The sequence below is a fragment of the Eutrema salsugineum genome, unplaced genomic scaffold, assembly GCF_000478725.1.
Source record: "Eutrema salsugineum unplaced genomic scaffold, Eutsalg1_0 scaffold_1, whole genome shotgun sequence".
Classification (NCBI taxonomy): domain Eukaryota; kingdom Viridiplantae; phylum Streptophyta; class Magnoliopsida; order Brassicales; family Brassicaceae; genus Eutrema; species Eutrema salsugineum.
Window position 1 is genome coordinate 9,909,806 of NW_006256909.1, and position 15,595 is coordinate 9,925,400.

Below are 15,595 nucleotides of genomic sequence, written 5' to 3' on the forward strand. Positions count from 1 at the left end.
CAGGAATTTCACTTTTAAGAAAACACAAAAAATAGATGATTTTCCCTTTCACATCGACTCTGGTCTGCAACAAAATATATTACAGAGACAAAGCAATAACACACTCTTACAAAACAAACACTCAGACGCCCTCAAACCAAACCAAAACCAAAGCAAACCAAATCGAACTGCTCTATATACTTGATAAGAAAAGACGAAAGAAAGTATTCCAGTCCAACAGACTGAATGGGAGGAACAAAAAGAGCCTTGAAGTGACAAACATACACTCATTGATGTTTCTTGATTGATGTTGAAGCACTTTTCCATGGTTTCCTGAGTTCTGGAAAATCAAACCCCGAGCACTATAATAACAATCAGGAGCACGATACCAAAAATCACCAAGAGCAAGCACGTCTGCAAGAATAAACAACGACAAGAAAAAGTTTAGACGTTGATCTGATCATCATCCTAAATCCTCAAAACACATTCATGGTATGATTAAAAGCTTCAATATTTTTACCAGAGAAGAATTCGATTTTTGTGTCTTTGAGGCTTTTGCGAGATGGGATTTTCCTTGTGCAGTTGCCGCGTGGGAGTTATCGATGTGAGTTCCAATATCATCTGCATGAAAAAAGAGTTGTTAAATTGAGGATACGAGGATATAAGTAAGTTTTATAATGACAGGATTTAGAATCAGTTTTACCAATCATGGTTCCTTGATCATGTACCAACACTGCCAAGTCTTTGAAGATTTCGTGCACCTCGCCAATTTGCTGTTGGATTTCTTGTATCCCTTGCTCTCTTTCCTCAATAATAGCCTCATTGAACGCAATCTCATTATCCAACAGTACAAGTTCTTGTCTGCAACACCAACAACAACAAACTAATTCAAAGATGAGTCATCTAAGTTTTTTAAAAAAAATCTGGACTTTTGTCTGTAAAAACTTACCTTTTTGATTCCACAAGAACCGCATGCTGCTCTGGATGCTTATCTGGATTCACATCTATCTCACTAGGTGTATAGCTACATAACCAAAGCCAAGCAATCAATATACAAAACCACAAAAATAAACCTAAACCATTTTTGATTCGCAATTACCTAGATGGAAGAGATGGCTTGGTCACAAGAGGAGCATATACAGTTTCTCTTTCAGCAGCGAGACGCTGAGCCTTTTGAAACTCTTTCAATACAGCTTGAAAGTCTTTTGCAAGCTTAGCATCCACAATCTTCTTCTTTGGCTAAGAAAACAAACCCACCAAATTCAGAAATCAACAGAAGAAAAAAACAAGAAGACTTCCTTTTAATTTTGGTTTTCAAATCACAAAAATCCACTCACATTTACACCTCTTTGATGATCAGTTTCACTAGCTTCTTTAAGTTTAGCTGATGTGTCTTTCACTAGCTGTCCGATATGTAGTCTTGTCTTGTGCCTGAAGCACACAGTTTTTCACCATTGTAGTGACACAATCAAGCAAATTGAAGCATCTACAAATACTGAATTTCCAACAAAATTAGAAAAACAAAATTTCAACTTTTAAGAGCTTACAGCTTCTCTCGGAGCTCCGGCGTGTCTTTGGGAGTACCGAGAGTGTTGACGAGACGTTGGAAGGTGGAAACACTTGTGTTAATCTGAAATATACCGGAAGCTACTGCTTGCGTCGTGTCTTGTCGACCTCCATTGATGTTCCTCGAAGAAGCTAACGATCTTCCTCTTCCCGCCTCTAAATCTTGAAAACTCATTTTACCTGTCCCTTCTCTCTATATATATATCTCGAAATCCACAAAACTTGTCTCGAAAAACCCACCTCTAAAGTAAATTCTCCAACTTTTTTCCTCAGAAAGATCAAAATTCGATCTTGAAGATAACGGAGAACGTGAATCGTGACTGTGAATTATCCGGGGGATTCTCTCTCTCCGACAGATTGAGAAAACGTGAATCGCGGAGAGAGAGAGAATGATTGAAAAACGTGAAAATGTCACATTACCTGTATGTATGGATGGAAAAAAGCTTGTACCTTTTCTTAATCTTTTCTTAATCTCATATTCAATCCTTACTTTTTCAAGAATATTCTAAAAGTCACTCGATTATTTTAGAATTTACAGGTATATCCTCTTCGTGTTATGAAAGAGGCTTTAAAATGTTAGGGGCAAAAGTGTGTGTATAATACGAATCTTATCATAAGATCTTCAAGTTAATTTTTTTTTAGCTTATCACATCCTATTCGACTACGATGTGAGCCCTACTCTGAGCTCAAGACACGTGGGCGATAAGGATTGGTGGAGAAAGTGATTGTGTCATGTCGTTTGTTGATTAGTGATTGTGTCATGTCGTTTGTTGATTAGTGATTGTGTCATGTCGTTTGTTGATGCTAATCAAATCATAGAGATTTACGATTTTAAAAATTATTACAGATTTAGGATTATGATAAAAATACATGTACTCCAGAACTTAATAAATTAAAATCTCTAGATAGACCTTTACGTGCATAAAAAGGGTCAAAGCGTAAATTGTTGTCAAAAAAATAGGGTCAAATAAATGAATAGAAATTTATACGTACTGTATAATAGGGGTAAACTGTTGAAGTTTTTTTTTTCCAAAAGGTTTTAAAATTAAAGGAAAAAGGGAATATATATCTAGATTGAGATTCGGGAGACTTGGATTACGGACGTTTTTACCCCTCGCACGTGAGAAGTTGTCAACGTAGAAAATGGTTCCCGACCATAGCACGTGCCAAATCCGAATACCTCTCGTCCGTTTTCCGAGGTGTTTAAAATGGGGTCCACTTTTTTTCTCGTCAAAGCAAATCCGCGTCCAAAGATTTTTCTTCTCATTTGATTGTTTTCTTCTCGTTTCAAATTTGTTCGTCAGGTGAACATAAGAGTAAAAAACTTTTAAAAAAACTTCCGTTTCAATCCTCGTCAAGCGATTTTCTCCATGTCGGTGAGTTTTTGTCTAATCCTCCCTTCATACTTTTTCTGGAAACGAGTTGGTTTTGATTTTGTTTTATCCCGAGAAAAAATCGATTGTTTTGGCTGTTGATTTGATGGAGGAAGCTGTTAGCAGATCTGTTTAATTGGGATTGTTATGCTGTAAGATTTGTGCGAAATGGTGTTGATTTTGTGTGAAAAATCGCTTATTTTTTTGGATTTAGATTTTTGAGGATTTAAAAGCTTCTCAATTGTTTTGATCTGGGTGAAAATTTACTGTTCCTGAGATGAATAATTTATTTGTAGTGGAAAATGTTATGTTTCGATTTTGATACCCCTGTTTAAGATCATTTGAATCTCTTTTTGATATGCGATTCATGCCAAAGGATTAGTCTGAGACAAAGTTTAGCTTTTTCCAAGATTTAGTAGTTCTCGGTTACGTGATTTCAGCAGCATTTGCAGGATTTTGTTCATTGTGCTGAAATTTTGAAACTTGTATTGATGATACAATGCCATTGTGTTTCTGATGTTACCAATCATTGTACTGATAATAGAATCTTTATGAAGTCAGTTTGGTTGCTTTAGGACTGTGTATAGTCATAGTTTGGCGATAAAGAATCAAGATATGTGGATAAAAAAACTTAAGAATAAGTCTGAGATGTGATTTTGGTGTTAAAAAGGTCTAAATAACCATAGTATCAAGTCTCACGAGATTGGATCTCACTTGCAGATGACAACTGTCAAAGTGAGCAATGTTTCTCTCGGAGCAACCGAGCGAGACCTCAAGGAGTTCTTTTCCTTCTCTGGTGATATCATGTACCTTGAGACGCAGAGGTTTGCTTTCCTATCTAGTGTTACTTTTGAAGCTCTGAGTTCTTCAGGTTCATAACTCTCTTATTGTACAGCGAGACAGAACGGACTAAATTGGCGTATGTCACTTTCAAGGATCTACAAGGAGCTGAGACTGCTGTTCTTCTCTCGGTATTTTCACTTCTCAGCCTGTGTCAGTTCCTCTGTTTTATAAACTTCCATCGAGTGACGAGTATTAATGCAATTCTTTCAGGGAGCAACGATTGTTGATTCTTCAGTCATTGTCACTATGGCCCCGGATTACCAACTATCTCCTGAGGCTTTAGCTTCCTTGGTAAGCTCTTAATCTCATCATCTCTCTTGATATCTTCACTAGCAAATGCTTACCATTTCATCATTTCTCCTCAGGAACCCAAGGACAGCAGCAAATCTCCCCGGGCAGGTGATTCTGTGTTGAGAAAAGCCGAAGACGTTGTAAGCAGCATGCTTGCAAAGGGGTTCATACTGGGAAAAGATGCCATAGCCAAAGCCAAGAACGTTGATGAGAAACACCAGCTAACATCAACTGCATCAGCCAAAGTCGCATCTCTCGACAAGAAAATCGGTTTCACGGATAAGATCAACACGGGAACAGTCGTTGTGGGAGACAAAGTCAGGGAAGTTGATCAGAAGTACCAAGTCTCGGAGAAAACCAAATCAGCAATCGCTGCAGCGGAGCAGACAGTGAGCAATGCAGGTTCAGCTATAATGAAGAACCGGTATGTTCTCACGGGTGCTACGTGGGTCACTGGAGCATTCAACAAAGTGGCCAAAGCTGCGGAAGAAGTTGGACAAAAGGCGAAAGAGAAAGTTGGCATGGCTGAGGAAGAGGAGAAGAGGAAAGTGGTTGATGAGTTTGCTAGAGTTCACTTGTCTGAATCACCAAAGGCGGCATCATCAAAGCAAGAAGATGAACATGAACCGAAACTCTCTGAATCTCATGAAGCAAAGAAAGAACCTGAACATCATGAGCCGCAGCCGCAGCCGCAACAGCAACCGCAAACGCAAACGCAGCAGCAACAGTCTCCTCCACCTGTGGCGCCGGCTCAACTTTAAGATATGCAGGCTAGTAAAAGACCTCTCTGATTCTTGTTGTAAAAGGGTAATACTTGGAACTATTCTCTCTTGGATTGTTGAAAATGACGATCGAACTTGTTATTTAGGACAAAAACTTGTGTTATTGTAACATTGGATTCAATGGTCGGTTTGGTAATTAGGCCTGGAAAAACAGTTTTGTCCTCCTTGTTTTTCTTAAAAAGTTTCTTCAATCTGCAAAACTGGTGAAGAAACAAGGTTGAGTATTTTAACCGGACTATATTAATTTGAACTGAACCAAAGTAGTATACCGATCGGTTTTCTGAAATTCCATGCAATATCCTTTTGCTAATCTTGTGTCATTACTATTGGGATATGTATTTTAAACAATTTAATTCATAAAGGAAAACTTCCAAAAATCTCTTAGATTCTTTGTCATAATGAAATATTTTGATAGATTGTTTTTTATTACACAAAACTCTGCAAATTTAACAAATCTCTAGGCTTTTAAAACCAATCACCTATTACGCTGTTGTCCGTACATTTTTAGTAAATACTTTTGTAAAAAGGGAATTTCAAAAATGGATATTATACCAAAATGTGCACTGATACTCTTTTAAATATATAGGATTTACTACGTGGAAGTTTCAAATTAATAAGATAAAGTAGAATATATGAAATATCGACCTTTAACGAAAGAATAGAAAGATATCTTGATTAATAAAAAACATTAACCAAAGAATAATATTTTTTTAAGCGAAGAAATTAACATAATTTAGTCACGGTAAAATAAAAACAAAAACATTCATTTTCATAATTATAAATACAGTCTCCCTCACTCTAAACACATTCATTTTAACTCTTAAGATTGTTGTATAATTGAGAGTACAAAAAGAAAAATTAAAGAGTATTATCACCAAAACCAATGAAGAGATCAGCTATAATATTCATTGGTATTCTGCTTTTTTCAACATGTGAGTTTCTCCTTTCTTTTTACTTTCAATTGTATTTGTGGTGATTAGTTTGAAACCATAACAGAAGTTCTATGAGTCAAGTCTTCTATGACGAAGTGATTTCTGATCAAAGTCTCTCTCGCAAGCAGAAGGTTCCGACTTTTCTATCAAGAAGAAGAATTAAGTCAAATCCTCTACATGAAAGGGAAGGTCTTCCACACTTCGACATATCTTAGAACAAGAAGAATGGTGATGAGTCGGTGTGTATCCCAAGACAAAGTCGCCTCATCCCGAGATTAAACTCCAACGGACAGCGACGTTTTTCTACCTAATGTACTACCTACACTATCACAGGAGACAAGGGCGTGCTTGGAGTCTGAAGAAGCAGAGTCTGGAAAACTTCTTCTGATCCTCTGTTCGCTAAAAGACAAGTTAACTAGAGTTGAACACTCGAGTTTAAGACCGTTGTAGTCTGATTAGTCTTTGGGTATAAAAGCGATGTCAATGAGGCTTAGTAAAGACTAAGGCGAGTGTGTAGCTAGTATTGGTGTAGAGAGATTGTAAAGTGACAAAGAAGCACGGTCTGTGCTTAAGGACTTAGTGGATTTTCCGGAAAGCTTTTCCGGCGAGACGTAGCGACCAAGTTTGGGTCGTGAACTCGTTAAATTCTCTGTGTCATTTTATCTCTGCACCTTAAGTTCATACACACGAGTGATTACTACAAACAGAGAGAAGAGAGAGTTCTTTATAAACACTTCAAAGATCATAACTTTGGTGAAAAGTTAGAACTAAACTTCACAAATTGGTATCAGAGCTCCAGGTTTGGGGGTTCTCCACTCAAGATCTGAGGAAAGATGTCTTCAGCAAGAGTTGAGATGGAGAAGTTCGATGGAAAAGGTGACTACATGCTTTGGAAAGAAAAGCTTCTAGCTCACATCGAGATTCTGGGTTTAACTGAAGGTCTGATGGAAGATGAAATCCAAGAATCTGAAGACTCATCGGAGAAAACATCAGAGGTCACAGTCAAGACGAAAGAGGAAGATTCGTCTGAGAAGTCTGTAGCAGAGAAGAAGAAGAAGGTCAGATCCACTGTTATCCTGAGTGTTGGGGATAACGTTCTCAGGAAGATCATCAAGGAAAAAACAGCTGCAGCCATGTTAAAGGTACTCGATCAACTTTACATGGCCAAGTCTCTTCCAAATCGCATCTATCTCAAACAGAGGCTTTATGGCTACAATATGAGCGATAGTATGTCGATTGAAGAAAATATAAATGACTTCCTGCGACTCATTACGGATCTAGAGCACGTTAAAGTTTCAGTGTCAGATGAAGATCAAGCCATTATCCTTCTCATGGCACTTCCAAAGGCCTTTGATCATCTCAAAGACACTCTGAAGTATGGGAAAACCTCATTATCTCTCGACGAGATAATAGGAGCTGTAAGGTCTAAGGAACTGGAACTAGGAGCAAATGGAAAGCTGTCCAGAAATAGCTCGGAAGGTCTCTTTGTTCAAGACAGAGGCAGAACAGAAAAAAGGGAAAAAAGCAGTGATAAGGGAAAACAGAAAGCTAGATCCAAGTCAAAAGGAAAAAAGACCTGTTGGATCTGCGGTAAAGACGGACACTACAAAAAACAATGCTTTGTTTGGAAAGAAAGAAACAAGCAGAGGGAAGGAGGTGAATCATCAAATGTCACCGGTCAAGTTCAAGATGCTGCAGCTCTAATGGTGTCCGAAGCTTTCCTATCATTAGGAGAAGAACTGAAAGATAAGTGGATCATGGACACAGGGTGTTCATTTCACATGACTCCGAGAAAAGATTGGTTCATAGAACTGAAAGAATCAACCTCAGGCAAAGTAAGGATGGCGAATGACACCTACTCTGCAGTCAAAGGAGTCGGAAGCATAAGGATCAAGAACGACGACAACTCAACTGTTCTGCTGACAAATGTGAGATATGTACCAGAGATGACCAAAAATCTCATCTCTTTAGGTACACTTGAAGATCAAGGGTGCTGGTTTCAGTCAAAGAGTGGAGTTATGAAGATAAACAAAGGTTGCAGAACTCTCATCAAAGGAAAGAAAACTGATACACTTTACATTCTGAGTGGATCGGTTGTTCTAGGAGATGCGGGTGTTTCTGTGGGACTCAGAGACGAAACAAGACTGTGGCACAGAAGATTAGGTCACATGAGTCAGAAGAGTATGAAGGTTCTGATCAAGAAGGGGTATTTAGACAAAAACAAAGTCACAGATATGAGTTTTTGTGAAGACTGTGTGTATGGCAAAGCTCACCGAGTCAGTTTTGGAGCAGGAAAGCATGTCACAAAGGAGAGGCTAGATTATATTCACTCCGACTTATGGGGATCACCCAATGTTCCATTCTCACTCGGGAGATGCCAATATTTCATCTCCTTCATAGATGATTACTCAAGGAAGACGTGGATATACTTTCTGAAAAAGAAAGATGAGGCGTATGGAAGTTTTGTTGATTGGAAAAAGATGGTTGAAAATCAGATTGGGAAGAAAGTCAAGACTTTGAGAACTGATAATGGCCTAGAATTCTGCAACAGAGAGTTCGATGTGTTTTGCAAGAATGAAGGTATCGTAAGACACAAAACCTGTGCTTACACACCTCAGCAAAATGGAACTGCAGAAAGAATGAACAGAACCATTCTTGAGAAGGTCAGAAGTGTTCTCAGTGAGCCAGGATTGCCAAAGAGTTTCTGGGCCGAGGCAGCATCAACTGCAGTATTCCAGATCAACAGATCACCCTCTGCAGCTCTGGAGTTCAAAATCCCAGAAGAAATCTGGACAGGGGTCAAGCCGAAGTATGAAGATCTAAGAGTATTTGGGGTCGTTGGTTACATTCACAGTGATCAAGGGAAGCTTAATCCAAGAGCAAAAAGGGGAATCTTCATCGGATATCCACCAGGAGTCAAAGGATACAAGTTCTGGCTTGTGGAAGAAAAGAAATGCATCATTTCAAGGGATGCAATCTTTCAAGAAGAAAAGATGTATAAACATCTCAACCATCAGTCAGAACAGAAATGAGAGGTACAAGTTACTGAACCACCTATCGTTTATGAAGTTAACAGTAGTGATTTCAGGGATTTAGGAGGAGCTCAGATCAACTCGGAAGATGAACAAACTGAAAGTCACCATACCGAGGCTGACAACTATCATCAAGATGAAGACTCCGAAGATGAAGTCTCTCAAACCAACAATGATCTTGAGAACTATCAGTTGGCAAGAGATAGAGAAAGGAGAGTCACCAGAAGGCCTGCAAAGTTCGATGACTCAAATCTTGTTGAGATCAGTGAAGACAACATGTCAGGACTTGCCTTGATGGTGACAGAGGACGGAGACTATCCTGAACCGAGTTGCTATGAAGAAGCAGTAAGAGACAAAGACTGGAAATTATGGAAAGAAGCCATGGATGAAGAGATGCTCTCACAGCACAAGAATCAAACATTCTCACTGGTGAAAAGGCCTGCAAACTGCAAAGTGATTGGCTGCAAGTGGATATACAAGAGAAAACCGGGTATACAAGGATCGGACCAGCCAAGATATAAAGCGAGATTAGTCGCAAAAGGATATTTGCAGAAAGAAGGAGTAGATTATCAAGAAATTTTCTCTCCTGTTGTGAAGCACGTCTCAATTCGTCTCATACTGTCATACGTAGTGAACTTCGATCTTGAGTTGGAGCAACTAGACGTTAAAACGGCGTTTCTCCATGGAAACTTAGATGAACATATACTTATGGAGCAGCCAGAGGGATACAAAGTTAAGACAGGTCATGAAGATGAAGTCTGTCTTCTAAAAAAGTCCCTGTACGGGCTTAAGCAAGCACCTAGACAGTGGAACCAACGGTTCAATAGCTTTATGAAGAACTCGGGGTACAAAAGGAGCAATTACGACAGCTGTATCTACTACAGAGAACTTGAAGATCACACTTACATCTACCTGCTTCTCTATGTAGATGACATGCTTATTGCAGCAAAAGACAAAAGAAAGGTTCAAGACTTGAAGAATCTTCTTAGCTCAGAGTTTGAAATGAAGGACCTGGGTGAAGCTAGTAAAATCCTGGGTATGGAAATCAGGAGAAACAGACAACAAGGGACGCTGGAAGTATCTCAGAAAGACTACTTGAAGAAGGTCCTGCAGATGTACAGAATGGATCAATCCAAAGGAGTTCAAACACCATTAGGAACTCACTTCAAACTCAGATCTGCAACCGATGAGGAATGGGAGTCTCAGGCAGAATACATGAAGGCAATACCATATTCAAATGCGGTAGGAAGCATCATGTATTCGATGATTGGAACTAGACCCGACTTAGCTTACCCTTTATGTGTTGTGAGTCGGTTTATGAGCAAGCCAACTAAGGAGCATTGGTTAGCAGTCAAATGGGTGTTAAGGTACATCAAAGGAACAGAGGGACTAAGGCTGAGCTACAAAAAGCGAAACTGTGTTGAGGTTAAAGGGTTCTGTGACTCAGACTACGCAGCTGACTTAGACAGAAGGAGATCAGTTACAGGTTTCGTATTTACTGCAGGAGGTAATGTTATCAGTTGGAAATCAGGACTTCAAAAGGTTGTTGCACTTTCTACAACAGAAGCTGAATATATGGCATTAACAGAAGCAGTTAAGGAAGCAGTCTGGTTAAAAGGTCTTTCGTCAGAGCTGGGTTTTGAACAAGAAAAAGTTGAGGTCATGTGTGATTCTCAGAGTGCAATTGCCCTAGCAAAAACTCTGTACATCACGAAAGGACGAAGCACATTGATGTGCGTCTTCATTTTATCAGAGACATGATCGCAGAAGGAGACATTCATGTCTCAAAGGTATCGACTCTGTGGAATCCTGCAGATATCTTTACAAAGATAGTCCCAGTGAGCAAACTTCAAAAGGCATTGGAGTTGCTCAATATTTCAAGTCACTAATGAGTAGTGAAAGAATCCGGAAAAGGGAAAATCCAAAGATACTAAGTCAAGGTCTCGAGCAAGTGGTTTTCAAACCAAGGAGGAGTTTTGTGGTGATTAGTTTGAAACCATAAGAGAAGTTCTATGAGTCAAGTCTTCTATGGCGAAGTGACTTCTGATCAAAGTCTCTCTCGCAAGCAGAAGGTTCCGACTTTTCTATCAAGAAGAGGAATTAAGTCAAATCCTCTACATGAAAGGGAAGGTCTTCCACACTTCGACATATCTTAGAACAAGAAGAATGGTGATGAGTCGGTGTGTATCCCAAGACAAAGTCGCCTCATCCCGAGATTAAACTCCAACGGACAGCGACGTTTTTCTACCTAATGTACTACTTACACTATCACAGGAGACAAAGGCGTGCTTGGAGTCTGAAGAAGCAGAGTCTGGAAAACTTCTTCTGATCCTCTGTTCGCTAAAAGACAAGTTAACTAGAGTTGAACACTCGAGTTTAAGACCGTTGTAGTCTGATTAGTCTTTGGGTATAAAAGCGATGTCAATGAGGCTTAGTAAAGACTAAGGCGAGTGTGTAGCTAGTATTGGTGTAGAGAGATTGTAAAGTGACAAAGAAGCACGGTCTGTGCTTAAGGACTTAGTGGATTTTCCGGAAAGCTTTTCTGGCGAGACGTAGTGACCAAGTTTGGATCGTGAACTCGTTAAATTCTCTGTGTCATTTTATCTCTGCACTTTAAGTTCATACACACGAGTGATTACTACAAACAGAGAGAAGAGAGAGTTCTTTATAAACACTTCAAAGATCATAACTTTGGTGAAAAGTTAGAACTAAACTTCACAGTGTTCATCCTCCTCATTACACTACCATGAGTTCGTTGTATACATAATATCAATAATATAATTTTTCTTTTACATGCAGGCACACCAATTCTGGCACGAACTGGATATCAACCATGCACAAAAGACCCTGATTGTGTTAGACTCAAATGTCCATCACCACTAGGACACCCCAAGTGTGTGAATGGTGGTTGTGAATGCCCCTTTGAAGAACATGTGGCGTTACCAAATGATACTAATTGTGATGTGCATGCTTGCGTTGACTATTGCGCAGGTAAAGGCGAGGAAGCTTATGCTTGTCTTTTGAACCAATGTTACTGTCGCAAACCTCCCATGTAGTTTTCTTACAAAGAACTAGATGTTTACTTGTGCATGACTCGTTTAAATAATTGAATATCGATATCAAATAAGATATTACAGCGTACAGCAACGCTATATCAAAATATTTTAAGGCAACGTACGAATGCTATTATAGAAGGACCGATCATAGCACTAAATATGTAATATCATATTCATTTTACAAAAAGATTGATGTGCTATAACAAAATAAGTAGTGCATACAAATATTGTTATGGTATCCTAACCTATCTTAGCATACCAAATAAAAGCTATTGTATGAGTGACTCCTACCAAAATGTTGTATATTTATGAAAACGCTATGTAATATGTATGATAGCAGATTTTCTGCGTTAATAATGTATATATTTTTGTAGTATGAGTTTGTGATAAAATTCAGTAAATACTCCTAGCGTTTATATGAGCTGAGAAGCATAACAGAAGCGATTAAAACGAGAAGCAATTATTTTCTAGACACATCACACATGCATGTGAGAATAAATAAAACTTATTAACGTGAGTTCGCTTTTAAGTACTATCCAATCTTAAGAGTTTTTAGTATTTTGGAACTGTGCTCAGGTGCGCTCACAAATAAAAATGTACACATCTAGGATCTAGAAACATCAAAATGTTGTCTCTCATTCAATTCTGTAACTATCTTCTGTCAGCTCTCTACGTAGTGGATAGACATATATCATATATGGGCAATACTACAGATTAACCACATCTAAATGGCAGAATCCGAGGAAACCAACGGCTCTAAGCATCTAGTTTTCAGTATGCTTTCACGAAAATTTTGCATAATTTTTGGTTCTTTACCACAAACCCATCGATTCACTTTATCAAGCATGAGCAAACTTCAAAACTTTTAAGACTGTTCTCTTGAATTATCCAGTCATTTTGAGATTTCCATGAGCAAGGATGTGTTCATATTTTGTTTCATTTTGTCTCATTCAAGTGAGACTAAAATATGATATCATGATTTTTTTTCTCCTCAAATTCATATTCTCCTCTGTGTCTAATATTACTTTTTCGCTTTATCAACCTATATCTTTAATTATCTGATCACGTGTTGATGACTTTCCAATTTACCTTGGATCCTCGTTAAACTGAGAGATCTCAAACTAGATATAATCAGAAGACTCTTTGACCCTTTCTAAATATAAAGATTAGGTAACCAATTTTGTTATAGAAAGAAATCAGTGTTTTACTAAAAATAAATGCAAATATTGACTAGTAAAACAGTTACTAGAACATGTTACTTATGGTTTTAAAAAAACAAACGGTTTGCCTCACAATTAATTATATATAACCTTCAAATCTTTCACTTCGTCACACAAACAACTCAAAATCACAAAAGAAAATACAATCTTATAATTCAGTAAAAAAACAAAAATGAAGAAAGCAGCTTTGATATTCATGGGTCTTGTACTTTTTTCAACATGTAAGTTTTTTAATTCTCACTTCTTATAAGTTATTCATCATTATTGTAATTATGTGATCTTTCATCGTCATTAACTATTATCATGATGATGACTCTAGTAATCACATATAATATCATATATTCTCACTCTAACAGGCACTCAAATTATGGCACAAACTTGCGAACAAGATTCTGATTGTAGTCATATGTCATGTGTAACGAAGATCAAATGTCAGGACAACGAGTGTATATGCGTTAATGACAAACACGTGGTTTTACCACTTGACACGAATTGTGGTGTTCATGCTTGCATTGACTTTTGCAAGGCAAAAGGCGAACAAGCTTATGCTTGTCTCTTAAACCATTGTTACTGCCGCAAACCTCCAATGTAATAAATAATGACAAGCTTAAATAGTTATGCTTGTATCATCTTCAAATTATGTTACCTCCACAATTACCACAAACCTCCCTATGTAATATCTTCACACACCTAGCTCCTATGTAATACGTTTACTATTTGGCCTTTACTATTTTAAGGTTCAATAAAAAATATAATACGTTTACTATTTTACTACATTAATTCTATCATGAGCAACACAATAATAAGATATCTACAATAAAATAATACATTTGTCAATATTGTTGGAGGTGGGCTTAGCACCCCCAATTAGCTATGCCCATCTTAAATAATAAAGCTTATGGTGAAAGTCAACAGAAGCCAAGCCAAAGTCATCAGTCTAGTCAGCGTGGTCTCGCCCAAATCGTCATCATCATTACGCCGATCTACAGTGTCCGGAGCCGAGCAGAGTACGACACGTGTTGAAGCAGGTCGTCTACAGTGGCTTATCTGCGCAAGTAGTTCGGCGAAGGACCATCATCACTCGTTGCAGAGTGGTTCGAACGCACGGCTCGAAATGTAATACCCGCATGATGCGCTGAGGCTGCCACGTCGTCCTGATTTAGAGGAAACTCGTCTCCCCAACATCTGCTATAAATACTTCTCGTGGATCATTTATGAGGGGATCCGAAAATTTATTGACACTCTCTCTCTACATTAATACTCTTGTCTTTCAGATCGAGCTCTCTGTAACAGATCTTTTGGACACCGAGCTGAACTCTCTTCAAACTCAGCTTGAAACTCTGAATATCATCTCTTTACTAGTTTGCAACGTTTCCGACCTGGCCTCTTTCTTCCTCCCAAAGCTAAAACATTTTTATTATACGAAAATCTCACCCCGAAATTATCTATAATCACTCTCAACATCCGTTAAACATACTTAGTGATTTCAATGATCAATAAATAAAATATAATATAAAATATCAACTTTTTAATTCTGTGGAATTTATAAAACTCACTAAAAGTCATTTTCAAAACAGAATTTCTAGCAAATCTCTAATTTGAAATGACATGTGGAAACAACCATCAACATAATTCTAATTGTAAGATGAATAATTATATTACCAATCCAATTTAATTTATCCTGTATTCCAATAGCTTCACGACTGTATTCTAATAACAAAACAAAAATGGAGTATTCATAATTTCTCGACGGGCCGAAGAATTTCATATGTAAACAGCTTTGAACAACGCGCTTGTATGACACGCACTAAGAAAACGCGTACAGAATAAAGTTTGACTTAGAGGCAGAGTTTTGACTTTAGTGGCTACTGTGTCTACTGGCAAGAGATTTGATATGACTCTCTGCTTGCTTCGAGGAAAAGTAGAGTGTTAGACAAGCTTTTTTGCTACTTGTAATTCCGTCAATTATCGCCGTTTACTCTTCCTCGTCCGGTAACGGCGGTATGTATATCTAATGGAAACTCAATTTATTTCTGAAGGCAAACCATTCCAAAAAAACAAAAACAAAACAAAGAGAATAAAAAAGAAGACTCTTTTGTTACTTTTTGTTTGTTCTCCAGTTTCTCTGAAGCCATCAAACAAGGTAAACTTAAAAAACGAGAGTGAAGCAAGAGGAAGTCAAAAGAAAAGTTTCTTCTCTTGACCTTTGTTTTTCTTCTTTTCTCAACATTAGGTTTTACAACGTTGGTGATTTGGTAGGGGCCTTCCCACTTTGCGCCTAATTTTCCGGCGCAGTATTCTTCGGTATAACCAAATTCCTTTGCGAATAGCTACTTTGCTCACCCTAATGTAACAGTTTAGTAACTACAAGTTTGTTTTCTTTAACAAAGAATTTGCGACCCTTCTGATCAATGTGTTGTACATAGAGTTTCTATTTTTCATAAAACATATCTTAGAGACTCTAAGTTAGAGCACAACTGATCGAGTCTCGTTTTAGATCAATTAAGAATATTTTTTATGA

At 38.0% G+C, this 15,595-nt stretch overlaps 4 protein-coding genes and 2 non-coding genes across 6 annotated transcripts; 3 read left to right on the top strand and 3 right to left on the bottom strand.

Annotated features, from left to right (window-relative positions):
* Positions 1-12: 12 nt before the first annotated feature.
* LOC18030125 (syntaxin-23) lies at positions 13-1,950 on the bottom strand. The gene is made up of 7 exons (XM_006414130.2): positions 1,527-1,950; positions 1,317-1,410; positions 1,079-1,218; positions 929-1,003; positions 683-840; positions 500-600; positions 13-393 (listed from the first exon to the last, which is right to left on the bottom strand). The coding sequence occupies exons 1-7, from the start codon at positions 1,718-1,720 to the stop codon at positions 328-330; spliced, it is 828 nt and encodes a 275-aa protein (XP_006414193.1). The 5' UTR covers positions 1,721-1,950; the 3' UTR covers positions 13-327.
* Positions 1,951-2,777: 827 nt separating this feature from the next.
* Positions 2,778-4,985, top strand: LOC18030124 (binding partner of ACD11 1). The gene is made up of 5 exons (XM_006414132.2): positions 2,778-2,921; positions 3,639-3,742; positions 3,814-3,889; positions 3,972-4,052; positions 4,127-4,985. The coding sequence occupies exons 1-5, from the start codon at positions 2,916-2,918 to the stop codon at positions 4,811-4,813; spliced, it is 954 nt and encodes a 317-aa protein (XP_006414195.1). The 5' UTR covers positions 2,778-2,915; the 3' UTR covers positions 4,814-4,985.
* Positions 4,986-5,717: 732 nt separating this feature from the next.
* LOC112082388 (putative defensin-like protein 307) lies at positions 5,718-11,854 on the top strand. The gene is made up of 2 exons (XM_024150062.1): positions 5,718-5,766; positions 11,598-11,854. The coding sequence occupies exons 1-2, from the start codon at positions 5,718-5,720 to the stop codon at positions 11,852-11,854; spliced, it is 306 nt and encodes a 101-aa protein (XP_024005830.1).
* LOC112082600 lies at positions 5,724-5,812 on the bottom strand. The gene has a single exon (XR_002897266.1). It is a non-coding gene; the product is annotated as a small nucleolar RNA R20 (small nucleolar RNA).
* Positions 11,855-13,246: 1,392 nt separating the features above from the next.
* Positions 13,247-13,666, top strand: LOC18030126 (defensin-like protein 306). The gene is made up of 2 exons (XM_006414133.1): positions 13,247-13,295; positions 13,431-13,666. Exons 1-2 carry the CDS (start codon positions 13,247-13,249, stop codon positions 13,664-13,666), a joined length of 285 nt encoding a protein of 94 aa, XP_006414196.1.
* On the bottom strand, positions 13,253-13,340 carry LOC112082601. The gene has a single exon (XR_002897267.1). It is a non-coding gene; the product is annotated as a small nucleolar RNA R20 (small nucleolar RNA).
* Positions 13,667-15,595: the final 1,929 nt, after the last annotated feature.